Source organism: Alosa alosa, chromosome 5, assembly GCF_017589495.1.
Source record: "Alosa alosa isolate M-15738 ecotype Scorff River chromosome 5, AALO_Geno_1.1, whole genome shotgun sequence".
In the NCBI taxonomy this organism is placed as follows: Eukaryota; Metazoa; Chordata; class Actinopteri; order Clupeiformes; family Clupeidae; genus Alosa; species Alosa alosa.
The window spans coordinates 877396-899371 of NC_063193.1; the positions used below are offsets into that span (position 1 = coordinate 877396).

Sequence of the window (21976 nt, forward strand, 5' to 3'; positions counted from 1 at the left end):
CAGGTCATTCAATGTGCTTTACATAAACAAACCAAACAATAATAACAAATAAAAGCATAGAAGGGCAATATAGTCAATGAATAGTTAAAAGGTAAAGATCATAATAAAAAGAAAACACAAGGTAATATCATTTAAAAATAAAGAATAATTAGTAAGCAAAAGCAAAGGCAAAAGTAGTAAAAAAGTAATAAAAGACAAGGTAGAATAAGACAGATTCAGAATTTGTAACTCGGCACAGTTAGCAGAAAGCATCTGAGATCAATTAAATCTCAAGTCTAGATTTAAAACTGGCTACAGTTGGGGCCTTTTTGATGTCATCCGAAAGTTGGTTCCACAGCTGTGCCGCATAGCAGCTAAAAGCTGCTTCACCATGTTTAGTTCTAACAGTAGGTTTTACTAGCAGGTTTTTCACCTGGGACCTGAGAGGACGAGAAGGTGTGTACTGCTGAAGCATGTCTGACAGGAATTTAGGTCCTGCTCCATTTACTGATTTATAAACAAGCAATAGTGCTTTAAAGTCAATTCTGTGACTTACTGGAAGCCAGTGCAGGGATTTAAGAATTGGAGTATTGTGGTCAGTTCTTTTAGTTTTTGTTAGAATCCTAGCTGCTGCATTTTGTATCACCTGAAGCTGTTTAATAGTCTTTTTAGGAAGGCCTGTGAACAGTCCATTGCAGTAATCAACCCTGCTGGAGATAAATGCATGAAAAAGTTTTTGTCATGTTTTGACATCAGCCCTCTGAGTTTGGCAATATTTTTGAGGTGGTAAAAAAGCTGATTTAGTTATTGCTTTCATGTGGCTGTTGAAAGTTCGATCACTGTCAATTAATACACCAAGATTTTTAACAGTATCCTTTGCCTTCAACCCTTTTGTGTCAAGGAGAGTGGCAACCCTAAGTCTTTCTTCCTTTTTACCAAATATAATTACTTTTACAGTTTTTTCTTTGTTCAGCTGAAGAAAATTGAGACATCCAGGTGTTGATTTGTTTTATACACTGACACATAGATTCAAGAGGACCATAGTCGTTTGGTGACAGAGCTAAGTAAATTTGTGTGTCATCTGCATAGCTATATGATATGAAATCAAATTATCTTGGATGATTTGTCCAAGTGGGAGCATATAGAGGTTGAATAACAGTGGCCCCAAGATCGACCCCTGGGGAACAACACAGGTCAAGGACGTTGGGGTTGAGGTACAGTTTCCGATGGCAACAAAGAAGCTCCTTTCTTGTAGATATGATTTTAGCCAGCTGATAACTATGCTTGTAAATCCAACCCAGTGTTCTAGTCTGTGTAATAAAATATTGTGATCAACAGTGTCAAAAACTGCACTAAGGTCCAGTAGCACTAGGACTGATGTTTTACCTGAATCTGTGTTGAGGCATATGTCATTGGAAACTTTAATGAGAGCTGTTTCAGTGCTGTGATTTGCCCGAAAACCAGACTGAAAGTAATCAAAATACCCATTTGATGTTAGGAAGGTGGTTAATTGATTAAAGACTACTTTTTCAATAATTTTGCCAAGAAAAGGTAGATTGGATATGGGCCTGTAATTGTTTAGCATGGAGGCATCCAGGTTATTCTTCTTGAGAAGTGGCTTTACAACAGCTGTTTTCAGTGACTTAGGAAAAGTGCCAGACAGCAGTGATACATTTACAATTTGAAGGACATCCGCCGCTATGAGGTGAAAAACAGTTTTGAAGAAATTTTTTTTAAGACACATGTGGAAGAGCTGAGATTCTGTACCGTTTTTTCAAGTATTTCGTAGTCTATCAAGCTGAACAACAGTTGGCTTGACTTTAGTGAAAGTGCTTGCTCAAAGAGAGCACTTCTCTGATCATTTATGATTCTCCTTTTTACCATCATAGCTGTGTTTTGAGTGTGTGGTGACATAGACACATCAAAGCACGCCGAAATGATCAGATAAGACCAAGTCTTTAACAGCTGTAGAGACATCGAGACCCTTTGTGATAACAAGGTCGAGGGTATGGCCGAGAGAGTGTGTTGGCCCCTGTACATGCTGTGTTAGGGAGAAAGTATCGATTAGTGCAATGAATTCCTTGGCATAATTGTATTCAGGATTATCCACAGCAGTTATTTAGAAGAGGAGAAAATCACCTTTTAAATATAGGTGAAAGATGAAAAAATCACCTTTTTAAGTAAATTGTCACGTGCGATAGAGTGAGGGCACAGTTTTTATAGAGAGGGTTAACAGTCAAAACTTATGTTTTTCCCTGAAATTTGTTCACAATATGAACGTGTATACTGTCGAATTATGCGAAAACATGAAATTCAACATTTTAACCCGTACGTTTGTTTATCCTGGATTTTCTCAAAATCGCACCGGGCGCAAAGCGACTGGTTTTGCCTTGCAGGGTCACACATTGATCTCAATGGTGCATTTTGCCCATGTTCAGGGTGGAAAGTTTAAAAAAAAGATTTGCATAAGACAAGTAAAATTGGTGTTTTTAAAAAGAAGGGATCATGGAGAATAAAGAAAAAATATTAAAAAAAATCTTTGCATATTCCCACAAGGTGTTTGGGTGCTCTGAAAATGAGAACCAACATTATTTTTCAGACTTGTAAGGTCTACTGTTCAGACCCTGAAGGAATTTATTCTGTTCATTGCTTTTTGTGAGAGTGTTTCTACTTATCTCAGTAAGGAAAATAAATCAAGAGCCTACAAGAGTCAAGAGTTCAAATATGTCTTCTAAAGGCCTAAACAGAGCCCAGCCAAAAACTTGCAGGATCATCCAGACCAAACGTGACGATTTTGCTACATACTATTCTTATTTATGTACCAGCATGCAAAATGTGGGCCTCCTACATGGTTTAGTTCTTGCGCTGTGGGCTTGTGAACTTAAAAAAAAAAAAAAAAAAGAGGCCGAACAAAATCGACACCCCCCTCCCCCTGTAAAACTAGCTGCATCTTGGAAAGTATTGATCTTACATAAGTGTAATTTTGTCTTCTGGGTAACATGTACACCTGGTATTTTTTTCAGACTTTTTTGAGACCTAAGTGCGTGGGCCCTGGTTGAATTGACGTGGAATGACTCGTATTTAACTACTTATTTCCCATTTATTTTATGCATTTAACTGTTTATTTTCCAATCATTATTTTGTCTGCAAATACAATACTTTATTGATGGTGAGCCAATATTGGAAGTCTTTGCAAAAATTGCACATGAAGATATAAGGATAAAACAAGGTGTGATTGCATTTTTGGTAATGTTCACATAGGGGTTTTTATTTTTGGCCTGAGGCAAACAATGATTTTGATATAATAATACTTTTACAGCCTAGCCTAAAAAATGGTTGATACCAAATGCGTGCAAATGGTGCAGCAACACATCTGATTGACACAAAATGACCCATAGCATACAGTGTCAATCCCGGTCAATGGAATAATCCATTGTAGTACAAAAAAGGGAGGCAGGGTGGCGAGACATGTACTAAATTAGGCATTCTGATGCTTTTTTGTTGGTTTAGAAGTATGATTAAAACATGCAGTGACAATGTAAGCTTAACCATGTTTACGAGTACATAACCTATTCATTTTTGTAATTGTTTTTTTGTTTTTTTTTTTTTGGGGTGATTTATTGCCAACCTTTTTTTTTACTTCAGTTCTTTACTCTGCAGCTTTACTGTTCCAACAGCAGACTTGCTGTGGTGGTCATGTCTATTTACAAATACATGCTGTACAGAAACATCTGCATTTGCCAGGGATAAACCATGATTCAGTAAAAGTACTGGAACAATTATTCTTTCCCCAAAAGTCTTTAATGTGAGGAAGTCAAGGCAAATTTAATACAACTGTGATCTCTATGACCATAAAAATGATACTTATGAACTTAACATGACATAAGAACTTAATCAGAATTGAGGCATAAACAGACACCCTGCAATACCCAGTGAGATATATGTTTGGTGGTGAAAAGATCTGCCTCAAACACCAAGCCGACTCCCATGGCATTTCTTCGCATTGAAGTTGTATAGACCGGGGTACGTAGTGTGTTCTATTCAAGAAAAAACAAAAACAGATATAGACACGCATGCAGAAACACACACATGGGATATGAACATTTCATTAATCCAATACAAACATTATGAATGTATAAGGACTAGGTATGGGCATTTTGGAAAATGTTGGTAAAAGTTTAGACTTGAAACCCTGGCAGTTAAATGTATTAAAATCATGTGACTTTCAATAATATAAACAAACCACAAGTATTATTAAAGAGAAAATTATGTCCGACCAGCAACCCAAAAAACTGTACCTGGTGTTTATTAATTTGTACATTATTTGAGCAATTGTCTTCGACTTAACATGCATGCCTTCAACTAGAAATGTCATTTGCATAGCCAATGATAAGTGTTAAAACTGTACTGAACTGTAAAACGTTATTCCTGTGTAATTTGTGTGACGAGGTGGTAAGATTAAGTTTGTACCCTCATAGTAATAAAAAACCCTGACTTGTTGCCTGAACACCATCTATATGGACCACAGAGCGGTAGCACATACAGCTTACAGACTTAGATTTAGTGCTAGCTATCAAGGTAATCTTTCTGACCTAGAAAATACGATTAGTCAAATTAGGAAAGAAACTGATCAAAAATTGAATCGTAATGTTAAAACAGTGGCCTTGCTACCTACTCTTGAATTAAGTTCACCTGAAAGTGGAGAAGTGGATGAATGTGCTGTAACAGATGTTGAACAATGTGCTGGATTACTTGGGCAGATTGCCCTGAACTCAGAAATACATGAATGTGAATAAAGAATGGAAATGGAACTATAACTGCATATAGTGACCTCATAATAAATCATGAGATGTTTGAGTTAACGTGAGAAACGAACGAGGATGAGATGTGAGATTGCATGAATGTGTGATGAATGAAATGCATTAAGACAAGTATTACTTTAGTAACTTTGTAAAGTTTAGGGAATTATGTACGTAAGGAACTGTGGGCCAGATGTACTAACGCTTTTGCGCCCACTTCAGGCGTAGTTGTTTCGCAGTGTGCGTGTAAAATCATTGCGAGGTATGACACGTTTTTTTGTGTCATGCATATGCATTCATGGGAGGATCCAGGGGAAAGTGGGAGTTTAGCGTAAAAAGATGGGAGGGGAAGAGTAAAGAGTGCCTAATTATGTATTCCGCGGTATGTACAAAGACTGCTCCTGAAAGCACACGTCTATTCTGCGCCTAAACACTTCCGCCTTGTAAAAGCAGGTGTTAATCCAAATTGCAGTTCAATGCGTCAATAACCTTGAACCTTTCAAAGACAACGGAATCGCTATTTAGAGCACCAGTTTTTGTACTATGGACGGGTTATAAACTTTCGGGCCCCTGGGCCCAGTTGTATTAAGGGCCCCCCAATTGTTGCATATGTGGGAAGGGGGGTTTGGGGGTCCTCCCCCAGAAAATGTTTAACTCATTGAGTGCCAAAAACGTAATATTACGTTTTTAGCTTTTTTTTTTTAATTACGAAACTAGACACTCTAACACACCTTTTATGTGATTTTGGGAACTCTGTGATGAATGGAAATTAAATATATGACGATCAAAAACTCATGAAAACGCACAATCTGGACATTTTATCTGGACATTTTATCATAACTCAGTTGCCGCTTTGGGTTGAATCAGCGATGCATCCACGTCAGGTCAAAACCAGGCCATTTTCGTGGGTCTATCACTAGGTGGCAGTCTTGCCAGGTCTCGCTGATCACTTCCCGGAAAGTTTAAAGGCAACACTTCATATTTCAAGACGTTATATCTCCATTTCTAGAAAAAAACAGCGATTTTGATGAAAACTAGCCACTGTTTAGCTTGGGATTTCTCAGGAACAGAGGCGTGCAGAAATACATGGTTTGCACCCACTGAGAGCTTAAAGTCTCACCTTTTAATCCAGGTATTGTATGTGTTCATAGCTATAACACAGAATATGCTGTGGCTGTACAAAAATCAACAACAATGGTCTAGATTGCTGGCACTCTAGGACAAAGCTTCCGAAAACAGCTTGGCATTCAATGAGTTAATTTGAATGATGTGATTTCCTGTATTCTGGCATTTTGGGGATGGCCAATACTTTAATTCAATCAGATTCATAGCCTACATCCTGATTTGTTGATATTGAGGCAATGATTCCATGCAAAGGCTTGGGCTTCAGGGCCCCCTGAATCCATCCCTGCTTTGTACTATCAAAAGCAACCTTAACTTTCGTTGGCCTTTCGAATTTCTTACTTTCACTTTCACGTCATTCACTTAAACTTTCCTACTTGATAGATTTGACCAATCTTCCATAGCCTACGTGCACAAGTAGTTTGAGTAGAACTACTGATCTTCATGATCTCCCTGCTTGTTGACATCTTATCATGTATGGTATTATTTCATGATCGCTAAACATTTGATTCTTTTTAATGTTGTCATCAGTTAACTTCATTCAACTGCGCTTGTACTGTATGTAGGCTCTGCCATTCAGTTGTGGACGTTCGTAAATTGCGTTTATGGCAGAAAAAGGCACAGTTTACACTATGGATTGAATGATTGATAAATACGACAGAAACTGGTCTGACAGCGTTCTGCGGTTTGTCCATGGCGCTGATAACGCTATGTTCGCAAATGTACGTACATCTGGCCCTGTATGTCTTAATTCTGTGAAATGTGCCTCAAAACTGTTTAAATGATTGTATCCAGATTACATTGTGAGATAAGTGTTAATGCAATAAATGCTTGTAACCTGTTAAAATGCAACTGATCTCTCTTGATGACTGTAAAAGTGTACGTTGTTAAATGTAATGTGTCACATTGTTATAATTGTTGTTGAATGTAAACTGTTTTTGTAACTTCTGAAACTATCTGTAACCCGGAGAAGTAATGTGTCTTTTTTCAAATTGTTGGTTAAGATCTCTATGGTATAAATAGAGGTTGAACTAAAAGAACGAGGCTGCTGCTGCTTCTTTTTTCCTTCCTTCAACTCGTTGGGTTTTTTGCTTTATGATGTCGCGTGTGTTTGTTAGAATTCGTCCTCTGAAATTCGTTCAGAAGCAAAGTGTTGGACTTTGTGCCAGGCCGAGTCGTGGACCGAAACTCCGTCGAACATGTTGCAGATATCACACCTGCTGTTCCGACCGCGAGTGACTACTGAACGACAATCGGCTGACCTTTTTCTCCATCTGTGGATTTACTATTTATTGTATTTTCTTTTCCTCTATTTGTGGATTTACTCTTTTTATATGTTCTACAGCATTGTAACCTGCAAGTGGATATTGTGCCGCATTTTGTTAACACCTCTAAAGTGCTGAAAAGTAGAGTTCATTTAACTATGGCATACAACTCTCCAAGCAGTATTTTTGTCTCTTTTTGGGTTTTCTACGATTACCTAACAGGAAGATAAGGTATCTCTTTTGTGGTTCTTCATATGTCTTTTCTAAGACTTGGGTTAGCGGGTCTCTAGATAACCTCTAGAGCAGTATTTCTCAAAGTGTGGTCCAGGGACCACTGGTGGTCCGCAAGCTATCCCAAGTGGTCAGCGAGCAGACGTGGTAAAATATAATATAGATGAGTTGTTTGCAATATTGAACCAACTTGTATGTAAATCCAAACAGTTCTGCAACACTGTCTATGTATGCCAGTTTAAATCATATGAATCCTCTGACACAATAAGCAAAGTGCAAAGACAATAGGCAAGGTGGTTCAGTGAGTAGGCCTATTGTGTAGGCTAATAGCAGGGCTGTAATCAAGACCACCTTTGTCGAGTCCAAGACCAGGACTAGTCGAGACCAAGTCAAGACCGAGTACAAAGAGGTTCGAGACCAAGTCAAGACCGAGTCCAAAAAGGTTTGAGTCCGAGTCAAGACCGAGTCCAGGACAGGAAAAAAAGTCTTTCATTCAATCTTTGAATCATTTTGGGTTATTATTATTATTATTTTCTAAAAGCAAAAACAGTGTGACAACACCCAGGATTTGTAAGTGTAGCCATTTCCCCTTCTCCTCCAATATTATTATAGGGCTGTCAAACGATTATTCATTTCAAAATATATTTTTTTAATCTCGATTAACCGCAATTCAAGGATTAAAGTTCTCCGTCGTACGACGGATTTCCGTCTATTTGATTTTAGAAATGCCATATTTGAGATCGATGCAGATCCGATGAGAAAAAAAAAATACGAGGGGGGGGGACTATCACCTTTTCTTTTCCTTTTTTTAAGGCAACTACAAATGAATGAATGAATGTGTGTGATGGTAAATGTTTAAAGACCTAATAGTGTTATTGAGAACTTTGTGTCTCAGTCAGTGACCGCTCAAGAAGATACGTCAGCCATGAGTTTCGTGTTTATGTTGTAGCTACACGCTTGTCTCATTGGCCTTAAAAAAAAAAAAAAAGAACACGTTTGGAGGACTAACGGTCTAAAAGTTGGATTATAGTGGCACAATCGAGACAGCTGATAATCGAGGTTGGCCAATCCGTTTAACTTTTTTGGATATGATACATTGTGAGCTTTATGTGCGAATTCGAAGAAGAATCGTAGGCTGTGTTCTTTCCGTGCATCAATGTAGACAATTTCTTACTATCGCAAACTCTTGTCAGGGGAGGTCATTGATTTTGGGTGTCACCTATAACTTGAACAGTTTTTAACTGCAATGCAACTGCAACTGTCAATGCAACTAACATGTGTAAAGCGACGCAATATAAACCGTAGCCTATGCAATTTATTATCCCGTCTGTTATGACATGTAGGCTACAACAATGTTTTTCACAATTTGCTATGGAAGGTTTTGACTGAGCGTGTTAACATAAAATAATAATAATATTGTCATCATCGCGAACTGTTGAGTAAGGGGGTCAGTCGTGTTTGTGACGCATAGACAGCCTTGCAGCCTATTTTGCTTAAGCCTCACTTTTAACGACAGTAGGTTGTAAGTGTATGTTGACAAAAAATAACCATGCAATTAAAATAGTAAACTTAAAACTTCGCTATAAAATATTATTAATTTATAGCACAAAACCATAACCAGTAGGCCTACCAGAACCTGGCATATTAGCGTCATGATTTGTGTGCGTCTATTTGGCAAGGCCACTAGCTGTCATGGATGCGTTGTTGCTAAAGCAAGGCACAGGTGTTATAAGTTAAACAAATAAATGGAGATGGGCGGCTGTTGGAAACGGTGGAGAACTTGCAAGCCACGGTGTAAAGAAATTAAAGTGCCAGAGGTTTGCTTTTAGGCAGTTTGCTGCAAGAAAATTGTTTATGGATGCAATAGGAAAATGTTTTTAGCACGCCACCAATCAGAAGACCACCAAGGTTAATGTTCGTGCACTTCAGGACATCTTCCCTACCTGGTGCAAATAGCCACCACGACAGAGGTAGGCTACGTTTATCTATGGCTGACCGTTTTTGCGCTCAGAAAGTAGGCTATGCATGTTCTTTCATAGCGCAACACGACCTGTCCCTCACCATATCGCAACCTCTTGTCAACCTTATACAATCTCTTGCTGAAGACAAAAGCGCCCTCTCCAGATTGTTGTTATCAAATGCGCACTTGATTGCGACTTCCTGCATGAGCACAGTACACACAGTATTGCTGCTCATTGGAATACTGAGTTGTCTGTAAAACTCAAAATTAACATGTTTTCATTAAGTGCGGATGAGGCAACAAATGGAAATATGAACAATATCTCGAATGTTCTGATTCATTACTTTGATAAGGAAATGGGAAGTCTTGCAAACTTGATTTTAGGCATATTAACAAGGAAAAAAAATCTCCCCTTTAAACACTTTTGGCCTGAAGTAATTAAATAAGAGTGTAGGCTAAGTTAAAGCCTTTCTACAATATTGCTGCAGTAGAAAAGAACAGCAATGGCTAGTCAGCAATGGTCAGGGATGGTACTGAAATATTGTTTTATTCATCAGGAAAACTCAATCTCAATCAAGAACACTCTCAATTCGCCTTATTCACATGGCGGCCATTGGCGGCTAAAACGAGGCTACAGGGTACACAAACCATAGGATTGTTATGTTCTATGCATTCACCTGTAGGTGGCATTAATTGTATAGTAAGTGTACACTGCAGCCTCGTTTTGGTTTAAACAATGGTCGCCGTGTGAATAAAGCGAATACTCCCTTTCCTTTGCTGTTTGCATCTTTATGTACATTAAAAACCAATAGGTCACGACAGCAAAAGGGGTGCTATCTTTATAGGTAGATATGAACAACGTATGAATTATGGCCTGAAAAAAGTTCAGTCAGACATTTTTTTTTCACTTTAATCCCTGCGCAATTAAAATGTTCCTAAAGACTAAGGGTACGTTCAGACTAAGCGTCTTTTTCTCAGCTGCCGGCGTCCGTTTTACATTATAACCCTATGGAGTAGACCGTGTTTTCAAAAAAAAGTCGCCGGCTTCTTTTAAACGCTGACTGCAACAGTCTTTTCTGCAGCTCAGAAGTTGAGAAATGTTCAACTTCTAGTGGAAAAACGCCATACGTCATGCTGTCTTTTTTACAGATGACCAATCACAAGCAGATTACCGAGACCTGTGGTTTCCCATGACAACCAAGTAAAAAATGGAGAAGGTGACAGAACACCGGTCGAGAGACTCGTTTTAGTGTCTGAGCATAGGGAATTGTTTGACATGACTTCACAACTTTACCATAACATACCAAAAGCAATAGCCAACGTGAGTTTTCTCTTCCGTGACATTTTGTACCCACACGTAAAGTTAGTCACTTTGTCTATCGCAAAAAGACGCTTCCGGCTGCTTTTTGGAACAAGAACGCTGGCATTTTTTTTTTCAAACTGAAAAAGCGGTCTGCATAACTTCTTGAAAAAGACGCTAAGCATATTAAATACAACATAAATCATTAATGAGTAACCACAAAGGTAAAAGTAAAACACTATATCATTTAAATGATAATACTGACACAGTAATTGTGTTTTAAAGTATTAATTTCTTAAGAAACACTACTCATTTTATGCTGTTTAACTCATTTGTAAATGGTGCACTGTCACTTTAAGCCCATTGTGGCCACATTCTCATAATGATATTTTTTTTACCAGCTCCATTGAAATATAGTCTATAGCTAGTCCACAAACTCTGATATTGTTTGTACCACATGTATTGCACAATATTAACAATGATTAGCATGATATTAAGTTGGTATAAACAGCTTTCATTCCATTGGAAATAGAAGCATATAATGACATGATGCTAGCTAGACATTTTCTGTTTGCAATAAAAAGTGAATGATGAGCTTGAGCCAGTCACCTAGCTAGCTGAGTGGAATGCGTTTCAGTCGGCATATGTGCTTCATGTAGCGTAAACGAATTATTGAAAACTTTAAGACTCACCAGTTCCTTTACACAAAGGCAAAGACAACTCTTCATATTTTTGTCCATTTTCAAATCACAGTGAGTGCAGCCTACAGTATGTCAAAGTGCCCTGGCTCTCACAGTTTATAACTTGTCAGTAGTGGAAACCGGATAAATCCGCAATCTCCTCTAACCTCGTCTTTGTTGCCTTCCTTTAATAAGTTTCTTATATTAAAAAGGAGATATTAAGTTGGATCTTAATGGAGAGGACCCGAAAAGTATCATCTTTATGTAGCCTAACTGTTGCTGTTGGTGCATTTTGACATTGTAAACGTTCTCTAACAAAAGTGAAAAGCAGTTTGCAGTAAAGCTAAGTAGGGCTGGGCGATATGGCTGAAAACTGTATTACAATATAAGTATTTCATTTCGGTCGATATCGATAATTATTGATTTTTTAAAAATCTATTTCAGATAAGGACCAGAAGGGAAAAAAAGTTCAATTTAAACACTTTTAAACACTTTTATTTTAAACTTAACCTTCCTCTGATTTGAATCACCTCAGTTATCAATCAAAGCAAACAGGGAAAAGAAATAGCAACACAATCATGAAAAACACTCACTCAAATAAATAATTGTGCACATAAGTCTGAATGAGCAGCACTGGTTGAAGCCTGGAAATATTGTAAACAAAGTAATTTGCTAGTTTATCATAGTGTGTTTAAGTTTCAAATGAATACTTTTTCTACTTGGGACAGGCCCGTTTGAGTCTTGGAAAATACTTTTCCATTTGCATCGGGATTGAGTTGATTAGAATTTAGCAGTCAATTTGAATGCAACAGTTTTGAACAAACTCGTGCAGCGTGCTAATGATGCTAACCGGATTAAATAGCAATTCAGTCGTCTTGCACGATTGTGAATGTTTGGATTACATGCGCATGCTGAGGAGGGACGCACCTACTGTAGAGAGAGAGAGAGAGAGAGAGAGAGAGAGAGAGAGAGCGCGCACGGGGCAAGGACTCATTGAGAGTCTGTGTTTAGGGTAGGCCTACTTCTATCGTCTACTCTGGTAGAGTTGCACATACTAGCTACAATGCAAGATATATTTAGCCTATTTATTTATGGACAACGTAAGGCGGTAGGTGTGTGTTGCTTTTAATTATCAAATGTTCTATCGAACGCATTTTTTATTGATATCAATTACATGTCTATTGCGATACATATCGCTATCGTTTTATCGACCAGCCCTAAATCTAAGTAATAAACTCTCAGTCTTGCGGTTTTAGGTCTTGCGGCTTCCGTTATGTGACATCAGCCCCCCACAAAGGTAAACACTATTGCGTTAATATTTTGTAACGCATTATGTATTCCAAAATGAATCGCAGCGATTAACACGTTAATTTTGATGGCCCTAATGACACCTGGACTCGGTCGAGACCAAAAGCCATATTTGGCAAGACCAGTGGCAGAGACCGAGACAAGACCAAGTCCAAATACTAGCGAGTCCGAGACAAGTCCGAGACCATAGAAAAATGGTCTCGAGTCCAAGACCGGACTCGAGTACTACAGCCCTGGCTAATAGTAGGTCTAATCTTTTTTTTTTTTAGCTAGGTGGTCCATGCATTTCTTTTTTATTGGTTAAGTGGTCCTTCGTCTGAAAAAGTTTGAGAAACACTGCTCTAGAACCAAACATCTCTGTCCGTTAAGCCAAACTGTCTGAGACCTGGGCACATCAAAATTACTTCTTATATTTAATAACATCCCAATATATTCCCTACAGATGCCTGATCAACTTCCAAGCGGATATATATATATACATAAAAAAAGGAGTAATAGGTTATATGCAATGCGCCAGAGAGGGAAGACGGGCAGCTTTGCACGACAGTAGGTCCCTGCTACCTGCAAAACATTTAGGGTATAGTAGGTCTTAATGACCCGGGCCTAAGGTTACGTCTGAGAAACGTCTGACGTTGACTAGGTTCTGGGGGTTACCTGCAGGTGGCAACACAACCCCCAAAAGAAAGAATGTCACATTTTTTTAGCTTGGTTTCTTGGGTGCGCACAGGCAGACATAATTAAAAAATGTATTTATTTCATTTAAAGTAACATTTTAAGTATGCTATATACACACAAAATATGTTAATGTGACGGGGTGGTCACAACAAGTCAAACCAGGGGACTCAAAAAAATCATAAAATATTTACCAAAAAACATTATTTTTATTCTGAATAAATATGTTCAATGCCATCAGGAAACTATTTAATTCTGATAATAAAAAAAAGTTTGATTAGCCTAGAAATCTAGACGCACCCTAGCGGTGGCAAATTAATTTGCTCAGCCTGTCCGTCTAGTATCAAACCATAGGGATTTCTATTGGCTGACACCGTTGACTTCATCCAATCACAGCGCTCTATTTTGTTAGAGAGTCTTAAGGCGGGTTTAACAGGATAACGACAGTCGTGCGACGGTGAACAACAAGGAAGGTGGCTATGGCGAACGAAGAGCGGTTGTTTTAATCGGCGTTGGCGTCAACTTTGGAGGAGTTGAACTTGTGCTTTTCTTTGAAAGTTGAGCAACACAATGCACTTAAGTCATTCCTTTCGAAGAAGGATGTATTTGCCGTTTTGCCGACCGGATACGGATATGGTCGTAGCGCTGGCCTATTGCATGCCTAGGCAGTTTGAAAGACAATTCTCTGCCCGCCCCTTGGATTAAGCGAGGTGAATGGTTCGATTCCAGACTATACATTTCAATGATATAGGATGGCCCGCCAGGCTAAAGTTTGTTAACAATATAATATTTACGTGGTGATACTTTAGATGTAAATGTCAAGTCAGTCAATCCCGGACACATGGAAATGGCCATGCACTTGTGAAAAATGGTTAAACATAGTGTGATACTCTTTAAGAATAGTATTTGATGGTAGTATAAGATGATGGTAAATCGGTAACGCCTGAAGCCTCAGATATCCGGTCAGCTCCACCACCACTAGACAAAAAGTCAAAGTGTCGGGCGTATCTGTCGGAATCAGTGATGTTTGAAGTGGAGGTGTGTGGGGTGCGGCCGCACCACGACACTTGTCATTTTCTGTGTAGAAAGAAAGATGGCTACACTGGACTGCAACTGTGTTCTGTTCCCAGAGCATGCTTTCTCTGTCTATGATCTTGCAGGGTTAGGACCTCCTCGACGAGGAGATTGCTGGTCCGCAGACCGAAAGAAAAAGAAACTAAACATTTTCCAGAATTAGAAATATTTCTTAATTTAGTGTTATCAAATAAAGAGGCATAGCATTAGGGGTAGTGATGTGAGCGCGTATTTGAACCCATGCTAAAGTTGACTAAAAAGAGGAATATAAAATCATCTGTTAAAAATTGATCTTAATGCCTTAATTTAAAAAAATGAGTAAAAATCCAACCTTTAAGGACACGAATTTTCTTAGTGAATGAAGAATGTATCGTGTAAGGGATAATGTATAGAACACCGGTCCGCTGCGCGTCGGGGTCCGGTTCGCCCTGTCGGGATTATTTTCCCAATAATGACCGGCGCTCTGTACATTATCCCGCTTATTACACGGCTACTTGCCAAAACGAAACAATAAACTCCCCACGATGTGACTCTTTAGCCTACATAGCCTAGGCTCTAGCCTATTTGTTACCGTTTCATTGTGGCTTTTGGTGAGAAACAAATAGTTCGCAGCAACAGAACTTGAATCAAACATTTTTTAGAACACAGCTGATCAACCGTCTGCTTTCACTTTTGAATGAAGTTCCAGTCCTTGCGCAGTAATATGAAAGACGTAAATTAGAAGCACAAAGCCCATTTTCCTTGACAGCGGTCTGTTATACTTAGCAAATGTCTGTTATTGAGAATTAGCAGACCACCGAACGTTGGGAAGGCCCATTCAAGTGAATGGAGCATTCTGCAGCACTCTGAAGAGCTGTGTAATAAAAATAAATAAATGCTCTTCCTTAAAAATTACAGGGGGAATAAGTATTTGACCCCCATGTTAAATTCCCATAGAGGCAGACAGATTTTTTATTTTTAAAGGCCACTTATTTCATGGATCCAGGATACTATGCATCCTGATAAAGTTCCCTTGGCCTCTGGAATTAAAATAGCCCCACATCATCACATACCCTTCACCATACCTAGAGATTGGCATGGTGTGTTTTTCAGTTAGCCTATTAGCTGGTTTGATTTGCATTGAACTCAATGTTTAATTAATTTGGTAGTCTTATTATCTGCTAGGCCAGTGGTTCTCAAATGGGGGTACGCGTACCCCTGGGGGTATGTCAAGGCACTCCAGGGGGTACGTGAGATTTTTACCCTCAGAACCCGATTGACGCAAAGTGCGTCAAAAAACACACCCTTTCTTTTCTGTTACATTGCTCCGCAACTGTTCATCGCAGCGAGTTCTATTGCGTGACAGAGCAGAAGTGGGGCTTTCCAACGAGACCACGCACTTGTCTGTACGTTAATAAAAAAAACATGAAATTAAATGAAATTGCACCATATTTACAGTCTATACTTCTCTGCGTTCACCTGCGCACCCATTACTCTCGTTTGAATTACTCGCGAACCCGTGAACACATAGATATGGCAAGCATATCAGATGAAAGAGGAAACACAGGGCTATCCATTGATAGCAAGTATGTTGATCCTTCTGGCTTATGAAAACAAAGAACAAATGAAAACGAAGTGACTGCAAAATAATAACGCCATGTACAAAAACCAACGCTGCACACCCATTACTCTCATTTAAATTACTCGCGGACCTATGATCGGATAGATATGCCACGCATGTCAAATGAAAGAGGAGACACGGAGCTATCATTTGATACCAAGCACATCCTTCTGGGTTATAAAACAGACGAAGTGACAGCAAAATAATAACTTCATATAGCTCGACTTACATCACGTTTTTGTCTGTTTTTGTAGCAAAGCATGTTTGCAATCCAACGCTATTGTGTGTTTCTCTATGGCAAAGAATGTTCATAATCCGGTTTTGAGATCCTACCAAATTCCTGCATGGCATCCAATTCAAGGCTCACATTCCATTCCAATTTGTTCGGCAAAGAAACACCTTTTCATGAGAATCATGAGTGAAGACACCATAGGCACACACACGTAAACTCGGGTAAGTTAGGTCAGATCAGTTCTTGTCACAGATATGGAGCGCAGAAAGGTAATTTTTAATCACTAAATAAAAAAATGGCATTTATTTCTGTAAGGCGCACACCACATATGTCTGTAAATTGCTCAGCCCCAGATAATCCGTCCACCATGGCAATGATATTGCCAGATGATTCAGGACAGTCTGCCTTACACACACATGAAAATGCATGTAGAGCTACAGTGGGCAGTGCTTCGACTTGGCCAGCTTCACTGATCACGCGGTATCACGCGACTTTAATTTGTATTTTTCCAGTGAGACGCTGCAACAACCCAAACAACCGGTAGATGGCTCAAGTGAGCAGGGTGTCTCGTAAAAAGAAATGGAGCCTGGAAAACCCTACACAGACTTCACTACAGACTTTAGCAGACTGGTTTAGAAATAATGTAATAGCCAGAAATATGCCTGCCCTGCCCTAATAAAGAAATATTTGGTTAACTGTGAGTAAATCCCGCTTTGCAGTCAGAGAAGAAAAACGCAGGACAAATTAAACATTCTGGTTTTCTCCGAGTGCAACGATGATAGACAGACATCATTTGGACAAAATATAGAGCATATTAACCTCCGTTGCTCAGCCAAATGCCCTCCTGTTACGTCCTGTTATCACGGAGTTACAGGCGATAAATGATTTTTGATGGTCACAAGTTTACTTCATTAGCGGTTTATTATTTTTTATTTTTTTATTATTAAAGAGTGTTTTTCATTTAAAGGTTTGACTTTGTGCTTATTCAGTAGAGCATTTAGTGCTCTCCCCAACCCCAGACGTTCACATTGCATGTTTGTTTGTAATGGATGCAACCGCGAGATAGGCTATGCGTTTGACAGCAATGAGTGGTTAAAGGAGAATTCCGGTGTGATATTGACCTAAAGTGTATTGAAACATGATACCGAGTGTGAACGTATGTCTCATAGCCCATCTCGGCTTGTCCCCTGCACTCCAAAATCTGGCGCTAGTTAGCGATGCTACCAACAGCTTTTTCAATAGTGGTGCTTCGCATCGGGCTAGCCATGCAAATAAATCACTGTTTTACACCCATTTACGAGGCTCAATGTATCTCCACACTTCATTGGTAGACTTCGAGGGCCCTGACATTTAAAAACGAGACATTGAGAACTTTGAAAAGCACTGGTAGTTTACTTACAAGACGATTTATACAGACAGTATCTTCCACGGTTTAGCGTTTGAAGCCATCTTGAATTTAGTCACGATAAGTCGAGCGACGAGTAAGAATGAACAGGTATGATAAGGGATCAGATTCCAAAAATAATTCAGTGGAAATGCATGGATTCCAGTTGCTGCTACTGGAAGAAACTGGAATCCATGCATTTCCACTGAATTATTGCCCAGCAGCAATCTAGGGACTGTTCGTTATTTATTGAAGGGGCCACCGGAGGAATTTTGAGTGCTTCAGTTGCAAGTTGCATGACCCTCTCTTTCTACAATTTTCTGCTAGAAATTGTTCAATGACCCTCCGACAGAATTGTTAAAAAAGACATGACCCTCCCCTGCCAATTGTCGCTGTCTTCCGCCCGCGCCACAGCCACACACTGTGATAACGTTCTTAAATCAATCTTTCCCGTGAGCTTGCATGCTTCCAGTCCTTCCTTTTCAAATCTGTTGCGCCTGTTTGCACAATTTCACATTTCATTTGTGATTAATAATATGACAAATAATCCCTGTGCACGGGGACTGAAACAATGCATGCCAACTTTTTCCGTGTTTCGTATTTTAACTTCCCCCCGCGTCTTGCCATTTTAATGTTTTCCCGTAGAATATCCCACATTTTAATACTCTCATAACAGCCCTGCCATCGGGTCTGTCTCTGTGTTGCCCTGTTGCTACCCCTTGCCCTTCCAACGAAACAGATGTCTTCAAATCATCGTTTTCCTTGCTTGAAGGCGAACTTAGAGTGATGTTAACCTATTTAAGTTTAACGGCGCGATTGTCGTGAGAGCACGATTCATTGGTGCTTGCATGTTCGGCCTTATGTCTACGTGCGCACCTGAGGCTACTCAGCTACAAGAGAAAGAATTTCCCCTGTTTGTATGTTCACTGCAAGTTGGCCTACCATAACTTACCAACTCTGCACTGTAGACCCTAACTGGCTATTTATATTTTTCTGTGAAATAAGCAAATGTATTTCTTCAACTTTATGAAGCAGAATTACGCATAGGCTACTTGGAAAATAATACATTTGACAAAGGACAGATGTATGTTGCTAGTGACAAAATATTAACTTTCAGTGTTTTACGATGTCTTTGTCATGGGGAAGTGTTTTTCCCCGTGCATTTATTCTAGGTTACTGTCAGTGACTGCCGTGAGAGAAGCTGGTTCTGTGTTTCGCTCATGTCAGTGACTGACGCGAGAAGCGGGTCTGTGTTGTGTTATGCTATGCTAATTTATTTTCATTGGGCATACCGTGTCGTGTCGTCCACAGCTCTTCAGTTCTGACAAAGGCAAAATTACTTTTGAAACAATGAGTGCAGGAAGCGCCAGTTTGTATGGTTATATTGCTTGGACGGGGATCCCAAGCAGCTTTCAGCCATAAGGCTACTTTGAGAACATTTCAATTCACCCGACACTAATATTCAAAATGTTGAAAACTATTTCGCATAGCCTATAAAGCAGTTTAATTAAATGGAATGTTAGTTGTAAACAAACGAGCTACTTGGTGAGGCTTGGCCTCACAGAAGCCGTGGCCTTAGATGGCAGGAAAAATCTTCACGATAGGCCTATTAACTAACCACCCGATTCATGTTGGCTGGGGAAGGGGGCCATCAGACATTTGTGCCCAGTTAATCCGTCCCCTGCCCCCCAACAAATCACACCTTCCCACCTCTGACAGCTTAAAAGAAGTCAAGAGGACTCCTTCCTCACAGACCTATTCACAAACCTGCGGCATTTTGCCGTGTTTTGAAATCCTATGCAGCTACAGGAGCTTCCAATCGTGAGGAAGCAATTTTGCATTGTAGGCATAACTAACATGCAATAACGCCGCCAACAACAACCAAAACTAGGCTAATCATTGTCAACATGTAAATTAAATGTAACATTATTGTGAATCAAATTAAAATGTTCTCTTTTGCAAATGTAGGCATAGTAACAGAATAATTTAATAATGTTACAAAGATACTACATTAATCCGTATGTTTCATTAGGCTACTAGGCTATTTGTTTTGCCTTGATTCATTTAGGCTAGGCCTTTTTATTCAGGGGCCGTATTCACAAAGAATTTTAAGGCTAAAAGTAGCTCCTAACTGGCGAATTTAGGAGCAACTCCTAAAAATAATGGGCGTGTCACTCCTAACTTTATGACTCCTAATTCTTTCACAAAAAGTAATTCACGAAGCATTTTAGACCTAAAAGTAGCACCTAAGTCTGAGACAGCTTAAGTCGAGAGGACTCCTAACTCACTAAGACCTATTCATAAACAGCTTTTTTGTGGCATTTTACGTTGCGATGTTTTGAAATGCGTAGCCAATCGCGAGGGAACAATTTTTTTTATTTTGGGCAAGCCTGCATTCATTTATTCATTCATTCATTCATTCAACCTTTATTTATTCTCGGAGGGTCATTGAGGGAAGCCCTCATTTTCAATGAAGCCGAGATTACAGAAGCGAAGCAAAGCGCTCCACAAACAAGACAACATTCGAGGCCTTCTGTTGAAGAATTGTATATAAAGCCTGCGCTAACAGTAATCCTCCTGCCCCTGATAGGCCTACCACAGCTGTGGATAGTGGAATGTTCAAGTAATAACACAATCCAATGTGTGTCTCAATTGTCCCCCGCTGACCACCTCACACATTTCTCTAGATTTTGCAACGAACTTACATGACACAATGCCATAAAATATGCCAGTTTTAGACACAGAATAATGTTTGTAATGATACCAGGTAGGCCTATGTTTAACAGTAACAAGTATAATGAGCTATTCATTGTCGAAGGTGCATGGTGAAGTGAAATTCTTACTTTGGAAAACAAACGTTTGCCGATATCATCGCCGATCATCAGAATATTGCAACCGATTCTGTGTTCTGGACTGCAGGTAACTTGTTAAGCCAGTGGTTCTCAAACTTTTATTTCATTCCCCACTTTGATCAAGGGGCATGACTGATGATAGTGGAGATAATGTGTTATCCCGAGGCTTTTGCAAGTCAGCATCTTCGACGGTAGTCTATTAAAAATATAAGTTTTCGATGTCCCAAACGGAGAGCCATACTTTATTGTTTTTAACGATCTCTATGCTACTCACAAAAATGTAGGCATGGGGACATGATGAAGTAGGCTATCCAACTGTCGTGTGTTAAATTATTGTGATTACGAGCCAGTGGTTTTCAAACATTATGCGTGACTCGGACATCTAACTAAATGCAACAGGCTCAATCGTCCTCGCATTCGCAGAGGACCAGTGTTTTGTCAAATTGCAAATAGCTATTCGTTTTAACGATTTTTTTTTATGATAGTATGAAGTGCTTTTTGTATAGGCTATCTTAATCTTGGAATATGGGGAGGGAAGTGGCGCGTCTGCAGTCAGCCAAATATGAATGTAATTCTGCGGCATAAAGCAGATGTATTTGTTTATTTTACAGAAAAATAAAAATGACATGTCAAGCAGTCAATTGACTACATTGCAGTCAAGAAGTAGGGCAAATTAAGACACTGTTTTGATTTGCGTAGTTGCGTTACCCCCAACACTGACAATAACATAGACAGCAAATTAAGATATTTTTTCGTTTTGTGGAGCGGCACCGGTAGGCTATCAAAAGCAGATTTCGATTTTCGCTACCACCGTGTAGTCAAGCCTTAAGCCATACCCAAGTAGCCTTAATCGAGGTAATGTTTAATTACGATTTATTTTGTTATTGAATTCGTAGGCTGGGATTCCTCTCAGTAACAATTACGTTTAAAGGTAGCCTAGCCTCCTGCTTTTTCAGAAGGGGCGGCAGTCAGGCTACTGACAGAGCGATGTACAGTGGCAGAGCGACGCACAGTGGCTGAAAGTGGTACTAAAGCTTCACGCAGCTTCACGCCTCGTAATGCGCGACTGAAGTGGCCATTTGAAAGCGATGCCCACTGTATGAGCTTGCTGTGGTGAGATACATGTCAAAATATAAGAATTTTTATAATACGCTTTTTATATATATCTGGATAGCCTAGACTCTGCTGAAAAAACAAACCCAATATATAATATGTGTGTGTGGCACTTACAATGACCAGAATAAATCCTTATGAATAAAGGTAGTGAAAATGCCCTATAAACAGCTTATGGTTAAAATATACATAAAAAGTAGAATCCATGCAAAAATACTTTAAAAACAATTATTTAATAAATATTTCAGGAAAATATAAGTTAATAAAATTATATTTCAGTAGGCTATTCAATTTCATTATCTTAAATACCCAGAGTCCCCATACTAGGATGGTTCGACCCAACCTGTCACATGCCATCCGCCATCACCTGTCAATCACTGTCAAAACTCAAACAATGGAGTCGTG

General features: G+C 39.3%; 1 protein-coding gene across 2 annotated transcripts in view; it reads right to left on the minus strand.

Annotated features, from left to right (window-relative positions):
• Positions 1-3764: 3764 nt before the first annotated feature.
• The window catches only part of dnah10 (dynein axonemal heavy chain 10), a 344245-nt gene continuing 326033 nt past the window's right edge, over positions 3765-21976 (minus strand). For both annotated transcript variants that reach the window (XM_048242756.1, XM_048242755.1), the window contains one exon: positions 3765-4016. In XM_048242756.1, the coding sequence (XP_048098713.1) occupies positions 3870-4016 (147 nt within the window). In that variant the 3' untranslated portion in view covers positions 3765-3869. The remainder of the gene's footprint in view (positions 4017-21976) is intronic.